The 16,734-nt window shown below is 58.0% G+C and overlaps 6 protein-coding genes across 6 annotated transcripts; 3 read left to right on the top strand and 3 right to left on the bottom strand.

The window, feature by feature from the left end:
* Window positions 1–305: 305 nt before the first annotated feature.
* GGS23DRAFT_568435 (SIN1-domain-containing protein) lies at window positions 306–3,570 on the top strand. Its single transcript, XM_051516393.1, has 4 exons — window positions 306–545; window positions 640–2,917; window positions 2,979–3,116; window positions 3,225–3,570. The coding sequence occupies exons 1-3, from the start codon at window positions 523–525 to the stop codon at window positions 3,099–3,101; spliced, it is 2,424 nt and encodes an 807-aa protein (XP_051371840.1). The 5' UTR covers window positions 306–522; the 3' UTR covers window positions 3,102–3,116; window positions 3,225–3,570.
* Window positions 3,534–4,717, top strand: GGS23DRAFT_55030 (uncharacterized protein). The gene has a single exon (XM_051515276.1). It carries the CDS (start codon window positions 3,891–3,893, stop codon window positions 4,500–4,502), a length of 612 nt encoding a protein of 203 aa, XP_051371839.1. The 5' UTR covers window positions 3,534–3,890; the 3' UTR covers window positions 4,503–4,717.
* Window positions 4,718–5,440: 723 nt separating this feature from the next.
* Window positions 5,441–6,518, top strand: GGS23DRAFT_54963 (uncharacterized protein). The gene is made up of 2 exons (XM_051515234.1): window positions 5,441–5,813; window positions 5,959–6,518. The coding sequence occupies exons 1-2, from the start codon at window positions 5,763–5,765 to the stop codon at window positions 6,484–6,486; spliced, it is 579 nt and encodes a 192-aa protein (XP_051371838.1). The 5' UTR covers window positions 5,441–5,762; the 3' UTR covers window positions 6,487–6,518.
* Window positions 6,519–7,742: 1,224 nt separating this feature from the next.
* Window positions 7,743–9,590, bottom strand: GGS23DRAFT_609577 (NAD(P)-binding protein; the record flags this gene model as incomplete). Its single annotated transcript, XM_051520278.1, has 4 exons — window positions 9,199–9,590; window positions 8,754–8,944; window positions 8,275–8,613; window positions 7,743–8,171 (listed from the first exon to the last, which is right to left on the bottom strand). Exons 1-4 carry the CDS (start codon window positions 9,290–9,292, stop codon window positions 7,743–7,745), a joined length of 1,053 nt encoding a protein of 350 aa, XP_051371837.1. The 5' UTR covers window positions 9,293–9,590.
* A 349-nt stretch (window positions 9,591–9,939) lies between these two features.
* GGS23DRAFT_54629 (aspartate kinase) lies at window positions 9,940–12,603 on the bottom strand. Its single transcript, XM_051515018.1, has 8 exons — window positions 11,802–12,603; window positions 11,620–11,715; window positions 11,360–11,534; window positions 11,083–11,306; window positions 10,480–11,029; window positions 10,338–10,416; window positions 10,179–10,282; window positions 9,940–10,091 (listed from the first exon to the last, which is right to left on the bottom strand). Exons 1-8 carry the CDS (start codon window positions 12,198–12,200, stop codon window positions 10,075–10,077), a joined length of 1,644 nt encoding a protein of 547 aa, XP_051371836.1. The 5' UTR covers window positions 12,201–12,603; the 3' UTR covers window positions 9,940–10,074.
* A 1,925-nt stretch (window positions 12,604–14,528) lies between these two features.
* On the bottom strand, window positions 14,529–16,287 carry GGS23DRAFT_54290 (homoserine O-acetyltransferase). Its single transcript, XM_051514821.1, has 3 exons — window positions 16,138–16,287; window positions 15,697–16,081; window positions 14,529–15,611 (listed from the first exon to the last, which is right to left on the bottom strand). The coding sequence occupies exons 1-3, from the start codon at window positions 16,145–16,147 to the stop codon at window positions 14,624–14,626; spliced, it is 1,383 nt and encodes a 460-aa protein (XP_051371835.1). The 5' UTR covers window positions 16,148–16,287; the 3' UTR covers window positions 14,529–14,623.
* Window positions 16,288–16,734: the final 447 nt, after the last annotated feature.

Raw genomic sequence — 16,734 nt, 5'->3', positions numbered from 1 at the left:
CTCCTGTGTACGACCTCAACAGCCTCTAGGGGATGATGACCTTGTGACAGGTACCTATTATCTCAACCACACAACAAGCGCAGCCTGGTAAAAATAGATTTAAAACTCGAGCGATACCATCTTCATCGCAGTATGAAAATGAGGACCAAGCTATTATTGCCCTTGTTGTTATACCCAGGGATTATTGTGAGTATTGTAAAGAGGGAGCTCTGTGTGCCCCGCATTCTCCCTGTAGGGGCAGGCCGGGAATGCGCCTAGACTGCACGCATGAGGACGTACCTGGGTACCTTAGGTAACCCGTCGTTCTCCAACCTCTCCTCTCCGCAATGATCAGGATCGACCGTAACCTGCCAACCACATACCCACCTCTCTTCTACCACTGTCGTACCCGGCGTACGGGACCGTTGTGCCGTATCTACTTCGAATACGATGGACGTATCGTGAATATTCCCTATACTTTCTCCTGGCTGCTATCCTCGCTACCATATACTGTTCGTTAAATTTAACCACTTTTGTACCAGCATGTCGCTGATCCAAGTGGAGGAGTATGCCGGACTCTCTACAACCCCCCCCCCCCCCCCCCCCCATTCTCGTCACCTTTTCACAACTTGGAGTGTGCTAACTTGGATGCTTCCCTAGATTGGTATCCTACCAACTCCGCACCAGCTACCTCAATGAGGTGGCCGACGGTGTTGGGGAGCGCCTTCTCACCATCAACGATAGTTTCCTCAACACTGCCCCTTTTAAAGCCGCTGGCTGGCGATTGAACCCCTCACACATCAAGCGAACGCATTCCCCTCCGATCCCCACCGCTGTTGCCTCTGAGTATTTCCAGGCTGCGCCTCGGCTGACCGGCCTGACGCTCGAAGATGAGGCTGAAGAGGGCGGCATGTTGACAGGCGGCGGCGGGGACACCCTAGGACCGGCCAGTGCCGTGAAGCGTCGGAGAGAACGGCGCCGGGAACAGATGGAGGACGACGATAGCAGTGACCTGAGCGACGAGAGCGACGATGATGCCGACCCGAGGGCCGCCCAGCAGATACGATTCGCCAAGATGCCTCTTAGGAGCCGCGCGGGGTCATCCCCGATCCAGTCATCCAATCTACGTCAAGCTACTACCATGTCCTCTCCGCGCGCCACCCCGGCCCCTCGACGGGGATCCCAACCCACATTGGAGACGGTAAAGGAGCGGCCGCGGCGCGATACAGTTACGAGTAGCGAGATTTCCTCCGACAATGAGTTCGACGCCTCGGGCTTCCACAAGCACAGAGAGGAGGAGAGAGCTAGGGCGATGTCACGATCCAGGGGTGCTGCCGAACAAAGTCAGGGCATCAAACGAAATGAAAGCGACCTGCTCATAGAGGAGGAGGACGACGACTCGGACATGTCCGATGCCTCCTCGGCTTTCATCGAAAGCGTCGATTCCGCCTCTATCTTGGATGCCGTCGAGAACTCTACCGTCGGCACTTCTCCGGGTCAGCAAGTCGTTGGCACCGTACCGAAGCAATTGCTGCGACAATCTACCGTGAGGAGACTGCCGTCGCAATCGCAGCCTCGGTTACTCCAAGCCCTCCCGCCGCCCCGGCCCATGAGTACCATTCGCCCCCTTAGTATGCTTCAGCCCCGCAGTCTACTTTCGGATGCCTTGAAGGCGAAAAAGACCAAGCCGGCGATGCCGTTTGATACGTTCGCGACCCTATCCGGCCAAGGAGATCCCGACCCGCTTAGAATAAGAATCTACGCGCCGTTCTCCAGCGACCCGGAGACGCCGTTCGAGGTCCTCATTCGACGCAACATCCAAGAAGCCGATGGCACCTTTAGACCGGTAACCGTCGCAGAGTTGATTGGCCTGAGTCTGTGGAGGTATCACGCGGAGAAACTTCAGCCGTCGGTGCCTGCTGATAAGCTAAACGTAAACTGGTGGACGCTAAGAATGGTCGAAGAAGGCGGCGAGGTTGACGACGATTTCGAGCCGCTAGATCGCACTGAGCCCGTGAACGCCTTTACTACGGCGAACAACAGGGCAGCGAGATCGCGGTCGGCTTCCAAGACCTACGACGATTTTGCCCTGGTGCAGGCCTCAGAGGAAGGCTTCGAAGATAACCAAGCTCAAACACCTCAATACGAGCAGCAGGACGTAGTAGAGGATGCAGCTGGAGAGGAGACAACCCCGAGGAGCACGCCCCAACCGCAAACTTCTCCGCTAACGGCGTCGCAACCACGGACCAATCCTATCGTCACCACCACTTACCGCGCCGGCGCTGCCGATAAGCCGGTAGCTCCAGCTTCCGCTCCGGCTGCCAGTAGGGGACAGCACAAACTTCTACGGGTCCGTATGTTGTCCTCAGACGTTGCTCCCGGCCAGATGGTCACGCTCGATGTTACGACGGACATGTACCTCGCCGAGGTTCTCGACCTAGTGTGCCGTAAGAGGCAGCTGGAAAAGAGCACCCACGTCCTCAAGCTTCCCGGGTCCGGCGCGGTAGTCTACCTGGACCGCGCAGTCTCATCTATCGGCAACGCCATGGATTTGGAGCTCCACCGTCGCCGGTTTGCCACCGACGGTCCCCTGACGATCACGGGATCGCCCAGCAGCTCTTCGCTCAAGCCGCACGTCTGGAACGAGCCGCAGAAGGGGAAGAAGAAGCTCATGACGACTCACCCGCTCGCGCAGGAGACGATGATGCAGGACGAAGTCGGCAGCGGCGACGTGAAGTACAAGAAGTATACCGTCTGGCGCAAGCAACCGATGAGATTCGGGATGAACGAGCGCATCCTCGCCATCGACGGCGAGTACGTGTACATCATGCCCTCCTCCGGGGGCAAGGCGACCCGCGAAGGCGGCAAGACCACGACGGTCCACTTCAGCAACATAATCGGGTGCAGCGTCTCGCGCCGCCACCCGACCAATTTCAAGGTAAGCTGATCCCCGCCCGGCTCGCCTCCCTGCCCGGCATGACCGCTAAGACCCGATGTAGCTGCTGGTGTACAAAGCGACCGAGAGTAAGAGGTATGATTTCGAAGCCAGAAATACGCAAGAGGCGCAAGAGATTGTCCGCGAACTCAAGAAGGGAATCTCGCCCTACAATAGGGATGCTTAAGAGATTTCCGTGACGGTAAGCTGCAGGCCCCTACCATTGAACCGTGGCTAGTATGCAGAACTCAGCCAGCGAATTTCCGGTACAACCTACTGTATATGTGGTTTTATGACTCCCGGCATCTAGGCTTGCCGGATATGCGGCGTGTACCGACTCCACGCCGCGATGCTATCCCCTCAGGGTATATGGAAGTACGCCGATCTTGCGTTGAACGGCCCGAAAGAATAACTGGCCATACCATGCAATGAATTGTAAGACGATGGGCCGTTCCGTCCCCTATTTTTCGTACATCACTATAGTAGTGTTAGCTGTGCCCCACGCACGCGACGACGGGCCGCCTTTCTCGCCCGTCTCCTTGTGTTGTTTTTAGGTCCGTCCGGCAGATGTGCAACAGTACTTTATATAGCTAGGAGTGGAATTTAACAGGTTCCTTCGGTTCAACGTTACGACTGTACGTGATGCACCCTTTTTTCAACTGCGAAAAAGAGGATATTTACGACGTCTTTCACGGCCCGTCCCACGAACCACCGGGATCATGGACGGAATCTATAAAACTTGGAAGAATTCATTGGCTTTCCCTGGGTCGTAAGTATACAAGCTCCCAGAGGGAGAGGGCTACTTCTGCGACGTATTTGACCGAGACTATTGTGTGATGGGCAGACTCAGCGACGACATGGGCGACTGGCCAGCCGGAGCCTTGCAGCACCAATAAGTCCGTCACTCAGCATATTCGGACATGACGCATCCTGCAGCCACCCCGGTCGGCGTGTTTTCGTCGCAGCTAGTGAGAAAATGCTGGCCTGGGGGATGCGGTTGCGGATGGAGTACGGAGTCGATTTTTACGCACATCTCAGGGGTTCAGACGCGATCGCGACGGTAGTTCTCGCACGGCGTATCATCGGTCCATTACAGCGACCCCGAGAGAGACGTCATGGATCTACCCCGTACGTTGATATCGTCCCCGGCAACGGCCAGATGGCGTCCTCGATCCCGCCTGGAACGCGTCAGTGGCTTCGGCAAAAAGCGACCTGTTACGACGCAGCTCAGACGATTTGCCTCTCGAATTGGCACCGACCTGGGTCGTATGGTTGGCTAGGCGTTCAGCGACCAGTCCCTGGTCTGGGAGTCGATGTGCGACGTCCAGAACGGGTTTATATGAGATGTGTGGTGGCTGCATCGGCCCGGTTTGTGGGCCGGGTTTCGCTCAGGTCGAACGAGACGGGGAGGAAGGGGTCTCAAGAGAGTGAAGCAGCAGCTCAGGGCCATCCAGTCAGCAAGACATGCTGCCAGACATGCTGCCAGACATACTACGAAGCATGTCACCTACGTGTGCGAAAACGGGGAGGCCCCAGCTACGAGCCGGGAGACGGCGCCGGAAGAGGTGTTCTTGCAAGCGGCGGATAGGCCGTGGATATTGTCGCAAGTAGATGGACAAGGCGGCGCGATAAGACGGCCAGATCGAGGGCGGTTCCACGAGAGAGGGGAGAAGGGCACCAATCAGGCTGGGGCAAGGTTGCGGGAAAAACAAAAGAAAAAAAGGCAAGAAGGGAAATTGGGAGGTTGCTGGGTGGCGGGTAGCGGGCAGACGAAGTTGGCTGGGCCAGCGAATCTAACGCTGCAGATAAGGGGACCGGGTGGCTGCAGGGAGATTGGAGGGGAGGCATCGTACCGTGCTTTCGAAGGGGATTCGGAGGAGAGATATCTCTCACGTCCCGCTCACCCATACTTATAGCTGGGAGGTTGGCTCAGGCACGCCTGTTACCCGCGTCGTAAAAGATGGTGACGAGAGGCATGACAACGCATCACGACGGACCTCGTCCGCCTAACCAACAGATCACACACCTGCCAACCTCCTACCTAAGATCAGCACCTCCTGGTTATCTAATTGTGTACCTGACGTAGGCACGTCAGGTCCCCAACCAAGGCAGGTATCGCTGTCCGTCCCGATTTGTAGGTCGCACTCTGCGTGGGCACCCTCGTGTTCGAATATGTCGATCCGGGGAAGGAACGGACACAGCATTCCCCTATACACAGGTATACATCAGTTACCTAAACCCAGTGAGGTACCTTTATACCTCGAGATGTACCCGGGTATGCGCCCACCTCATTGGCTGCCGTGGCCGTCGTCTCCCAGATCACCCTGAGGCGGGCACGACAGCAACACGATAGAAGGCGCGCCGTTGTTGAACGACGTAGCTCCCGTACCTAGACCTACCGCCTTTCCCGATTGCCTGGCTTGTCTGCTTGCCTGCTGTGCCTCTCTCTCTCTCTCTCTGCCTGTGCCGATCCCGGGGTGCTTTCCTTCGTCGTCTCCCCGTCAGCTAGAGGACGCACCTGCCACACCACAGCAAACACACCCATAAGTTGTCAGGACCTCCCCTCCCCGCTTCCTTCTCTCCTCTCTCCTCCCTCCTCCCTCTTCCTTCTTTCTTCTTTCTTCTTCCCACCTCGTCACCGTCTTCTTTCCCTCCTCTCACGTCTCTTCCCGTCGCCCCGTCTCTCCATCTACTACGCTCGTTGAATTCTGCCTGCCTCTCCTACTGGCATACCGTCCTCGGTTCGTCCTCCCGCCCGTTGCGACCATCCCTGCTACCCTCAACGGCACCTACCAGACTCCAAGCACGCAAGCCGGATTCCTAGAAGCCGAGAGCCACATCCGTCACGATGCAGTTCGTCAAGACTCTTGCCATCTTGGCCGTGGTCGCTGGCGGCATGGTAAGTGTGCCTCTCCGCCCAGCCTGTTCCTCCGTTGCTCTCCTCCATCCCACTTGTCTCTGCTGTGCCTCCGTCACGAGTCCCCAAGTCCCCCGTGTCACCCGCGTCTCGTCCACGACTAACCGTATCACCCCTCCCTCCTCAGGCCGCACCTCAGGCAGTCGAGGAGTACGGCACCACCTGCGCCTGCGAGGCCGTCACCACCACCGTCACGGCTGGTGTCCCTGGCTCCGTCGGCGAGACTACCGCCCCTACCGCCCCTACCACCCCTCCCTACGCCGGTTCCACCCCTTCTTCTGGCCTGTTTACTGCCTCCTCGCCCACCGTTCCCGCCGGCGTTACCTCTATCCCCACCATTGGCTCTGGAACCGAGACTGTTCCCCTCCCGACTGAGACCGGAACTGGCACCGGCACCGGTACCACTCACAGCCGGCCCGTCTACGAGACTACCGCCACTGGTTCCGTTCCCGGTTCTTCTACCGTCGCCATCTCTACCAGCGGCAGCGTCGCCGAGTCCATCACTTCGCAGCCGGCCAGCGAGTCCCAGACCGGCACTGAGACCGCCCCTGGCCCCTCGGAGACCAGCGCCCCCCCCACCTCTGGTGCTAAATCTCTGGCTCTTAGCGCCCTCGGCCTCGGCGGTGCTCTGCTCGCGGCTGTCCTCAGCATCTAAGTGGCGGAGGGATTTCCCTCTCCCCCACACGGGCCACCTACTCTCCTTTTAATTCTTGTTCTGTTCAGCAGACAGGTACATAGCCTTGGCCGGTACTGCTTTCGCGATTCCTGGATGATTGATGGCGGAGACGGTCTCGTAATGCTGAAATAAAATAAGGGGACCGTTTGTGTTGCATAGCTGCATGCAGTAAACGCCGATGGCTGGATCGCGGGTGACTAAAAAGGGGTAATGTAGAGGAGAGAGACCAAAAAAGGGGATTTCCAGACTTGGCACTTACCTGCTGGCTTCGGCATTGGCTTTCGGAGTTTCTCATATGAAGGAAACCCTGTGTAATCAGGCAGTAGCCGTCTAATAATGCTATCAATCGCCGACATTCGTGACTGCGAAGATTGAGCCTTTTCGGTTTTTTTGGTGGGGGGGGGGCAGGGCTCACGGCAGCTTTCTGACCTGGCTGGCATGTTTCCAAGATTCCGGTGTTTCGGTTACCAGCATACTAACTAAGTTGTAACAACGTTGCACACGGGCGTACATCGATCAGGTCGCTGGATAACGACAACGCGAGTTTAGCTCGTAGGTGTCTATCCGCACCATTCGTCCCCGGCTCCCGGGTACCTACATACATATATAGGTACCCAGGTCTATATAGGTAATACCTCAGAGGAGGTAACCTGTCTTAACAGGTCGATGGGTAGGACTGCAAATTCCCAGGCAGCTCGTATCGGCCGGGTAGGTGCAACAACGTGCTCGCCTAGATACCTAGTAGATAACACCGGACTCCCGAAAGGACAAACGGGCGAGAAGAACTACCCAGAGGTAGTTTTCTCTCTCTCCCCTTTACTTCTACTCTTTGTACAACAGCCTGTTCTCACGTACGGATGCGCGGCCTACGCGCGCGGAGCGGCCGTCAATGGCGTATGTATATACATATCTGCTGGGCACGCTACCGTAGGTCCTGGCCGCAATGGCCGCGGCGTTCGTTGTTCGTACAAGATACAGGTGTAGGCCGTAGGCGATCATCGGACGGGAGCCTCCGATGCGAGAGCCCCTTCGCGAGCTGTCTGGTCCGCGGAGAGTGGCGCAGAACAAGACAGGGTGGACTCGCTTGCCCCTCCGCACTTTGCCGGCCCGGGTCCATCCGCTGGCATTTCGAGCGCGTCAGCGCCCGCAGCCACGCTCTCTACCTTCTTTCCTCTCTTCCCTCCCTTCCTCTCTCCTCCATTCCCACTCCCTCCCTGCAGCAGCACCCGCCCCTCTCACAGCTTCGCCGGGAGGTGGCCCTCCCTGTCCCTATTCCTATCCCTATCCCTGTGCCTCTCGTCCTCGTCCTTGCCCTTGCCCTTGTCCTTGTCCTTGTCCTTGGCGGCGGCGCGGCGCAGCGCAGCGCTGTCGACGCGGTCGCCCTCGTCGTCCTGCTCGGCGACGGCGAGGTCGGGCAGGACGGCGGGCATGATGCGGCGGGGGGTAGCGCCGGGGACGAGCGCGTAGGGGGCGAAGTCGGCGACGCCGCCGCCGGCCGCCGAGCGCAGGAAGTCCTCGTCGAGGAGCAGCCGGCCGTTGACCGCGCCCGCCGGCGCCCGCAGCACCGCCAGCACCGCGTCCGAGAAGACGGTCGCCTTGCGCAGCGCCGCCGCCGCCGCCGGCGAGGACGCCTCCATCGCGCGCGTCGCGGCTGATTGGATCGCCTAGACGGTTGGTTCCCACGTGAGTATAAGGTGGTGGTGGTGGTGGAGGGGAAGAGGGGGGGGGGGAGAGAAAGAGAGAGAGAAAGAGAGAGAAAATACGTACCGCCGCGGGCCAGAGGCTCGTGATGGCCATGTCGGCTCGGCCCTGGCGCCGGAAGTCCATGGCGAGGCCGACGGTGAGCACGCTCATGCCGACCTTGCCGACGGCGTAGGCGGTCTTGCCGCGGAAGAAGCGGCTGTAGATGGGCGGGCTGACGACGACGACGCGGCCGCCGGGGCGGGGGGACTTCTTGAGGTGGGGCAGGGCGGCCTGCACGGCGCCGTACAGGCCCTCGGGGTTGACGCGCTGCAGCAGCTGGAAGCGCCGCATCGGCGTGTCCTCGACCGAGGCCCACCACACGGCGCCCGAATTGTAGACGAGCACGTCGAGCCGGCCGTACGTCTGCCCGGGGGAGGGGGGGGGGGGGGCGGTTAGCGTCGGTCGGTGCCGGACAAGGGGTCGGGGTTGGGGGGGGGGGGGTTAAGGGATAGAAAGAAAGAAAGAGGGAAAGATGAGAAGTGGAAACACCCAAACATACACACCTCGATGGTCTTGTCGACTAGCGCCTGCACGCTGGCAAAGTCCCGCACGTCGACAGGGATGGCGGTGGCGCGCCCCCCGGCCTCGACGATCTCCCGCTCCACCGTGCTGATCGTGGACTCGGGCGAGTTGGGGTCCGGCGGGAACGGCGTCGCGCTCCGGGCGTCGCTCGTCGACTTGGCGGCCACGACTACTACGAGACGGGGCGAAGAGCGTTAGAATAGGGGATATACCTATACCTTTAGGCAGTAGGTATATATTCCAGATGGTATTTCAGTGCCTTCTTTATTCGCCTTCATCGTCGGTGTTATTTCCCATCTTCCCCTTTCTCGTCTTTCCGCCTATTCACTCTTTTTTTTTTTTTCGTTTTCCTTATTGCTATTGCTTAAGCGGTAGAGAGGGGAGGGAGCTGCAAGTTGCAACCAGGCCCCTCCTCGTCAGACTTACCAGTGTACCCGTTTTTGGCGAGGTCGACGGCGATCTGCCTCCCGATGCCCCTCGACGCGCCGATGACGACGGCGACTTGGCCGCTGCCGTCCATTGCGAGGGTAGGTATGTAGGTGTAGGCGAAGGGGAGTGGGATTTACTAAGCAGCTCCGCTGGGTGCGCGATCCCGCTACCTTAAGGTCTTGCAAAGGGTGGTGCACTTGACTGGGGAGGTTTTGGCTCAACCAGGAGGTACAAATACCGTCGCCCCTAAGTAGATGTTTGTCGAGGGATTCGATAATAATAGATAAAGACAGGAAGTTTAGCTATATACGAGAGATAGCGGACCGCGTAGTGATGTAAGTCGGCATCAACTCCACGCTGTGACTTACAGGCGGTTTGGCCGAGATCACTAATCCTCATGGCATGAATTGACCGCGATGCTACATATTCAGGTAACCGGGGATGTGTGCGATATAGTATGCAGCTATGCGCCAAATATTCAACTATGTAATGGCAAATATTCATACATCGAGGGTATCGTCTATAATGAGATATAGCACCTATCTTGAGCGGGGCCGAGGCTCGTTTCTGGACCCACCTTTTCCATCTTCCTTCCTCTCCCATTTGGCAATCCCTCTCTGCCCTTCGCAATCCTTTCTCCCCCTTTCCCGTTCTTCGTCACTGACCATCTGCTGGTCTTCGACACATGCACGCGCGCGCTCGGACGACGTTCCATCGGCCCAAGCTGGCTCCCGGCTACGGTCCCTACTCTTTGCCAGGTCTATCGTCGTCGCCTAGGCTCCAAGATTAGGAGCCGACTTGCCCGCCGTTGCCTTCATGTACCTAGTCATACAAGCCTCTGCTCGAGTGGGTGGCCTGATGTATGCCAGCTCTTCAGTATAGCCACGGCCCTGCGATCTCGTAGTTAGCCGAGAGCGAACAATTGAATGACAGTTGACTGTCCACAGGGTTAAGAGGGGGATCTGCGTCTGCCTTACCAGGAATAAACCGATTTTCTTGCTCCCGCTGTGTCGGAATCTTGAGCACTTCGCTATGGATCGCGTTCATCGCTGCCAGGGCGTGGTCTGCACCCACGACCAGCCTGCCCGGATGCGTGGTCAGCAATAGCCCAGCACCATCGCCCGCAATTCACTCACGATATATTGATCTCGCTCGCGCCCTGGCTTATCAGGTAGATGCTGATCTGCGCCGAGGCCAGCGCGGACAGGATCTCGTCTGCGGGCCGTTAGTCCTGCGCTCCCGCACGCATCCGGGCCGCACGCGTGGCTGAGAACTTACTGGATACGCCCACCATGTTACGCATCTTGTGACCCACCACCGTCACGATGGACATATTTGGCGAGATGGCGACCTGTCCAAACCGCTCGAGCTCGTCCTTGAGCCGCAGCAGCGAGCCAGGATCGCTCGGCGACTGGACCGCGAGGGTGACGTGCCTCTCGCTCGTCGCGACTAGGTCTACCGGAATCTTGTGCCTCTCGAGGCAGTCGAACACTTGAGTGAGAAAGCCCTGTGACTTGGTGTTGCGGTTGCAAATGACGTTGAGGAGGGCGATGTCGTCTTTGACCGTCACCGCGGTTGGCCGCCTGCGTTCCTGCTGGGCCCCGTAATAGCCGTTCTGGAGCATGAAGCTCGACAGGGGGGGAGTTGATCGAGGAGAGCTTCCTGCGCTAATAGGAGAGATGGGAGGGCTGTTCGTTGGGCTCTCAGGGGTAAGAGAGCCGGATGATGGATAGATGATAGTGCCCTGTCCGGATGGCTTGAAGACGTTTTTAAGGCGTAGCGGGATGCGAGCATCCCGGATTTGGTCCATTGTTAGAGGGTGGATGACCTGCAGACCCCTGATCAGCATACCTTCATCTGCCCTAAAGCAGATCGACTTACCTCGCTCCCGTAGTATGTCAATTCCGCCGCCTCTTCGGGCGTGACGGTTGATAACAATCTTGCCGAAGGTACTTTTCTAGGGTCGGCGGTGAAGATGCCGTCGACTTCTTTCCAGATCTGTAGCTCTTCCGCCCCTACCGCCACCGCGCACATGGCTGCGCAGAGGTCCGAGTACCCCCTTCCGACCGTCTGGAGCAACGAGTCAGGCATGATGCCGAAGAAGCCTACCGTCGTCAGCACGAGTCGCCGAGTCAAGCTATCGACGTGATATACGTACCCGTTACGACGGGAATCGCGTCTCTGCATTCCTGAATTCTCTCTGCTATTTGATCCGCCAATACATGATAGAATTTTGGGCCAAGACGTTCGAGCGCTGCTGCTTGGTCCTGGATACAACGACCGAAAGCCGAAGAAATAATATTATCAAGGAATATTGGTTTTGAGGAAATACCCTAGCGCAAAGATTAGTTTTCTCTAATATACAATTGCCCTGATCTCGGCCTTCGAAGAAGAAAGGAAAAAAAAAATAAAACTCACTATGCTTGTTAGACACGCGGCGACGATCATGGATGCGAGCTTCTCGCCGAGCGAGATAACGCGATCTTTCGATCGTGGTGATAACTCGCCGACAATCTAGTCAGCTGAGTCAGCATCGTGTTCCTCTGCCTCTCCCTCTATCTATCTATCTGAGAGATAGATAAATGACGGATCTTACTCACCTGGGCGGCGAGCAAAAAATTCTTGAGGCTCTCGCACTCTTCCTTGATGGCAGAAACTGTGTCGTTGTACGCCTGCGAGCTTGCGATCCCCGGGCACGCAGGTGAGCTCGCGAACGAGCCGAGAACTCTCAGGTGGTTCTCCTTGATCACATCTACTAAGTCGACGAGCCGTCTACGGGAATCGGCACCCAATTCGGCGTACGCGATGCACTGCAGCAGGAGACTCGTAGTCCCGCCAGCCTTGATGGTGCCAGAGAGGGCAGAGCAGACGACGATGAGATTGTGCTCCGCGTTGTACTGAGGGATGATACCAGTGCAGATGGTATTGAGCAGCTTTCCTAGGCTGGTGCCTCCGTACTTCTGGACCAGCCAAGGCTTACTCGCAGACGCGGTTACCATTATGATGATGGGTACGGCTGTCAGAAGCCTCTCTAGTTGGTGTTCAAGCAGGAAAGGGTTTGGGGTGGAGGATAACGGAGAAGAACAGCGGTGTTATGGCCTCGGCCCCGATAGATATTGACAGTCTAGCTAGGTCAACCAAGATTCTGTTTTAATGGGCCCCCCTAACTTCTTCTTTAGGCGGGATACGAGAGTCCCATCGCCAAGACGAAAAACTCGGCAGGCGGTGACGAACGGGGAGTGGAAGAGGGGCGTGCTCGCGACGGCGAGCGAGATTCCGGCGATGGGCCGTACGCTGTAGCTCCGCGGGATTGCACCAGTTCGGGATGACCTGCCCGAAAGATTCATTCGAGAAGAAGGGAGAAAACTAAGGAGAGCGTGCCGACTCATGTGCCGGGATGGTGCGACGAGAAGCTGCTAATCACGCGGGCCGCCGAGTCCTGAAATAAACCGGACGAAGGAGAAGTCCCCGGGTCTCCCTCCGGCGTACGGGCACCTCGAGGAGTGGGGGGTTGCAAATCCACGCGCCTTACCCTATCACTACCACCTACCCGGAAGGTGATGCAGTTAGCAGGTGGTACAATGGGGTAGGGGACAGGCAAATGAAAACAGGAAGCGGGAGCGGAAATTGCAAGGAGAAAGAGACGGGAGAGGGGAGGGGAGGCAAGAAAGAAGACGTCCCAAATCCCGGCCGGCATTTACGACAGCACCATGCCACACGGGATGTAGGTATTGTGCGTTTTTGAGCAGATCGTCTTCCTCCCAAGCGGTCTCGACCAAAAGAAGAGCAGGCCCCCTGGTCTATACCTAGGTGGGCGGGAGGATGGGAAAGGCGGGAGAGCGAGAAGCAGATACACAAGGCAAGGTTGGGGGGATAACTAGCCCCGTCGTATGTGCAATAATCAACGCGGCGTTTGAATAGCCGTCTTGAGCGCCCGCTCCGCGATCCTTCGCAGTCGTACCAAGATTACTCTGGGCAGTCCAAGCTTTGGGGGGCTCTTTTTCTTGGGCCGCAGGAGTGGGACTGGAATGAATGGAACGGATGGGACAGATGGATGGAGAGAGTGGAGAGAGGGGGGGGGGGTGTGATGCTTCGCTGCTCTGTTCTACTTCTTGTCCGCTCCTTCGGGACGCTGCCAAATCACGAGCTGTGGGTTTTCGGTGACCGGCACCCGCCGAAGGTGACTTCACAGCTTGGCTTATTCCCTCCTTTCGCGTGTGCGCGTGCGTATGTGTATCTCTCATCTTCTCTCTCTTTCGCCCCCCTCCCCCTTCCCTGCTCTCCTGTCTTTGCTCCGCGTATGCGTGTATCTTTGCCCCTCTCTCTGTCTCTTCTCTCTACTCCTCTCCCTCGCCCACTATCACCTGTCCCCTCTGTCTCGCTGACTATCGCCTGTCATTCTACTTCGCTCACTCGCTCGTTCTCTCGTCGCACAGTAGCCCGTATAACACGTACGTAGCCGAGTAACCGGTCGGGTCGCTTGGCTGGGTACCCCCTCCCATCCTCCAAGTCGGGCAGGCCTCGATCACCCGGGGTGGCCGGTCGCTTATCAATTTCTGTACGCGTGCGTGCGTGCGTGCGTAGTGCGTGCGTTGGGTGCTTGTCGTGTATGTGTACATCGAGCATATTACAACGTCAGAGGCTATTCTAAGCACTTTATTTGCTTTGCCCCTCCCGGCCGCGGTGGAGATGTCGTCAGGAGATGGGGGGTTGAGCAGTGAGCGAGTGGGAGCGGGAGAGAGAGAGAGGAGAGGAGAAGAGGGAGGGAGGGGAGGAGTGCGAACCGGGCCGGGTTCGGTTGGGCCGAGGGAGGTAGGAATGTATGTCGGTAGGTAGCATGGCGGTAAGCACGAGTACCTATGTATATCGCATCGGGATTTCTCCTGTCCCAGCTGCCGCGGCGGAGCGGTGCTCCGGGTGCGAGTTACCTGGTTTTCCTCGTCATCATGGCCAGGGTTGTCGCGAAGAAATCCGGGGTTGAGATCTCCGTATCGCGATTCCGCGACCTGTTGCGAGCGGCGCGGGTGTACGTGACTCTACCATGCCGGCCGTCTACTAGGCAAAGGGGTATTCCGCATATGTGCGCTCGTATGTGTACGTTGTGTGTGAGACGCGTGTGGGAATAACGATAGGCCGATATATTCTTCTTTTTTCGGTTTTTTTTTTGGGAAATTTTTTTCAAAAAGGGGGGGCGGTGTACTGTTATTCCGGGGGTTCTCCATAACACAAACATTCCCCTTTTGCGCTGTCAATCCGTAGTCATTATGCGTAGATATTAGAGGAATAGAACTAAAAGGGTAGAGACAACACCAAAATATTACACCTCCGACCCTATCGGAAATGCCATGCGCTCAACTAGTACGCAACACCAGGAACACCAGCAACCAGAAGCACGAAAAGAGAAATCTTCTGAAGCCCTCTATCACCATGCCTCCACCTCTCCTGTCAGGCTGCCACTACCAGGCTGTGCCGTGCGCCCTTCGACGTCGTCGAGAAGTCCGACGTCGCCGTCGAGGACGGACAGGTAGTACTGGGGGAAATCCCGCCTTAGCTTGTCCAGTATCAACGTCCCCAGCTGCTCGAACTCGAGCAGAAACCCGTCGTGGCCGTCCGAGGACTTTAACACGGCAAGTGTCGCGTTCGCGAGGCACGCCGCGAGACGCTCCTGCTGCTCCGGCAGGAACAGTGCGTCCGTCTCGACGCTGACGACGAGCGCTCCCGGCGGCGCGGCGGCTAGGACTTCGCGCAGGATGCTTTCCCCGTCTCCGGTGCTGCCCTCGATCTCTTGGGCGTGCGTCCGGCCCAGCGTAACGTCGTGGGCGTCCATCTTGTTGGTGATGTGCAGATAGCAGTTAGCGTCGAAGCGCTGGACGAATTTCTGGCCCTGATAGTGCAGGTACCCCTGAGCGGAGAATGAAGGGTCCCGCCTCGCGGCCCAGCCCTTCATCCTCTCCGACCGTCCACCCACGGCCGCGGCTGACGCGACTGTGGCTGCCGCGATAGGGACGTCCGTCCGCGGGAGGTCGAGCGGCGGCTCCTGGACATGCCTAGCCCTCTGCTGCCGCTGGGGCTTGCGCCCGAACCGCGCGTCGAAGCTCACACACGAGCGGTAGGTGAGCATGGCAACCATGCGCGCGGCAGCCAGCCCGGCCGACGGCTGGCCCTCTGGCCGAGGCTCGTAGTAGCCGTCGTCGAATTTAGGGTCCGAGTAGATGCATTGGCGCTGCGTCTCCGCCCAAGATATCCCCCAGGCGCTGTGGTCGGCCGCCGTTGCGATGGGTATGATGCTCCTAACGTATCCCGTGGCGGTGCAGAGCGGCCACTCTAGAGTCGTCATACCACCCATCGAACCCCCAATCACGGCAGCAACCGATTGGACGCCTAGGGCGTCGAGGACATACTTATGCGCCCTGTTCCACGCGAAAGACGGCGTTAGCAGCCAATCAAAATCTTCAGTCTTCTCTGTGTTGTAGTGTAGCATCGTGTCTGACGTACCGCACATCGTCTCGGACGGTTGTCTGTGGGAACTCGCTGGCATAGGGCCTTCCCGTCCGCGGGTCGGTGGTGAGTGGTGAGGCGCTTCCGTAGGGCGACCCGAGCACATTCGCGCAGAAGATGAAAAAGTGTGCCGGATCGAAGGCCTTGCCGCCGCCGAGCAATGGACTCCACCAGTCGCTGACGTCGCTGCTACCGGTCAGGGCGTGGCAGATCACCAGGACGTTATCGCGGCTTTCGTTGAGCCGGCCCCATGTCTTGTATGCAACCGGGCACGACTCTAACACATCACCTGAGTCCAGCCGTAGCTCTGGGATGACCGCAAACTTCTGCCCCTGGATGAGGCTGGCGTAGAAATTCTGAGGGTTCGGGTCGCGTTCGAGAACTAGCATCTGTAAGAACACCCATCTCCCCAGCTTAGATTAGAGCAGGCCCACTTACGAGTTGCCATTTCGTCCAAATTTTCTCGCAGCTTCACAACGCAGTAGGCTAGGCTATACCCAAGGGGAGACCAGAGAGAGAGATTGGGCGATAGGACGCGGTTCCAGAGCCGCCTACATGGCTAAGTATGATCCTAGTGGCAGGTAGACGTAGTTGTGTGCGGTTCCCCGTACGCCTGTCCCTTTCGAGAGCCTCCGGCTATCCAATGCATATCGTCGCTATCCCCGTAGGTGCCGTTACAAGGGGAGCTCTAGCTTGACCTTCCTAGACCGAGGGAAAGACAGGGAGAGCCTATCTCTCCGCCGCCGGTGTTCGGATTACTCCCCTGCGGTCCGGGATTTGCTTCACTCGGGATCTGCGTCGTGCCGCAGCGTCGTATGACATACGCGGTAGTACCATATGCAGCGGTTTTGCTCCACTGTGTGCAGCTTGCCCCATTGACCGAGGACCACGATGCCCATTATCCACCTGCAGTCGTCTTGGCTTATAGATACTATAGCCTGGGATTGGCATCGTAGAGCCATCGAGCATGAGTGAGATGTATCGATACCCTCTAGCTGCGGATCATCCCGCAAGCTTGGTCTCGACGGAAGCGTA

The sequence above is a fragment of the Durotheca rogersii genome, assembly GCF_024521655.1.
Source record: "Durotheca rogersii strain YMJ 92031201 chromosome Unknown GGS23scaffold_10, whole genome shotgun sequence".
Taxonomy (NCBI): Eukaryota; Fungi; Ascomycota; class Sordariomycetes; order Xylariales; family Xylariaceae; genus Durotheca; species Durotheca rogersii.
Note: the sequence above shows the minus strand (reverse complement) of the source record. Positions and strands in the feature narration are given on the sequence as shown.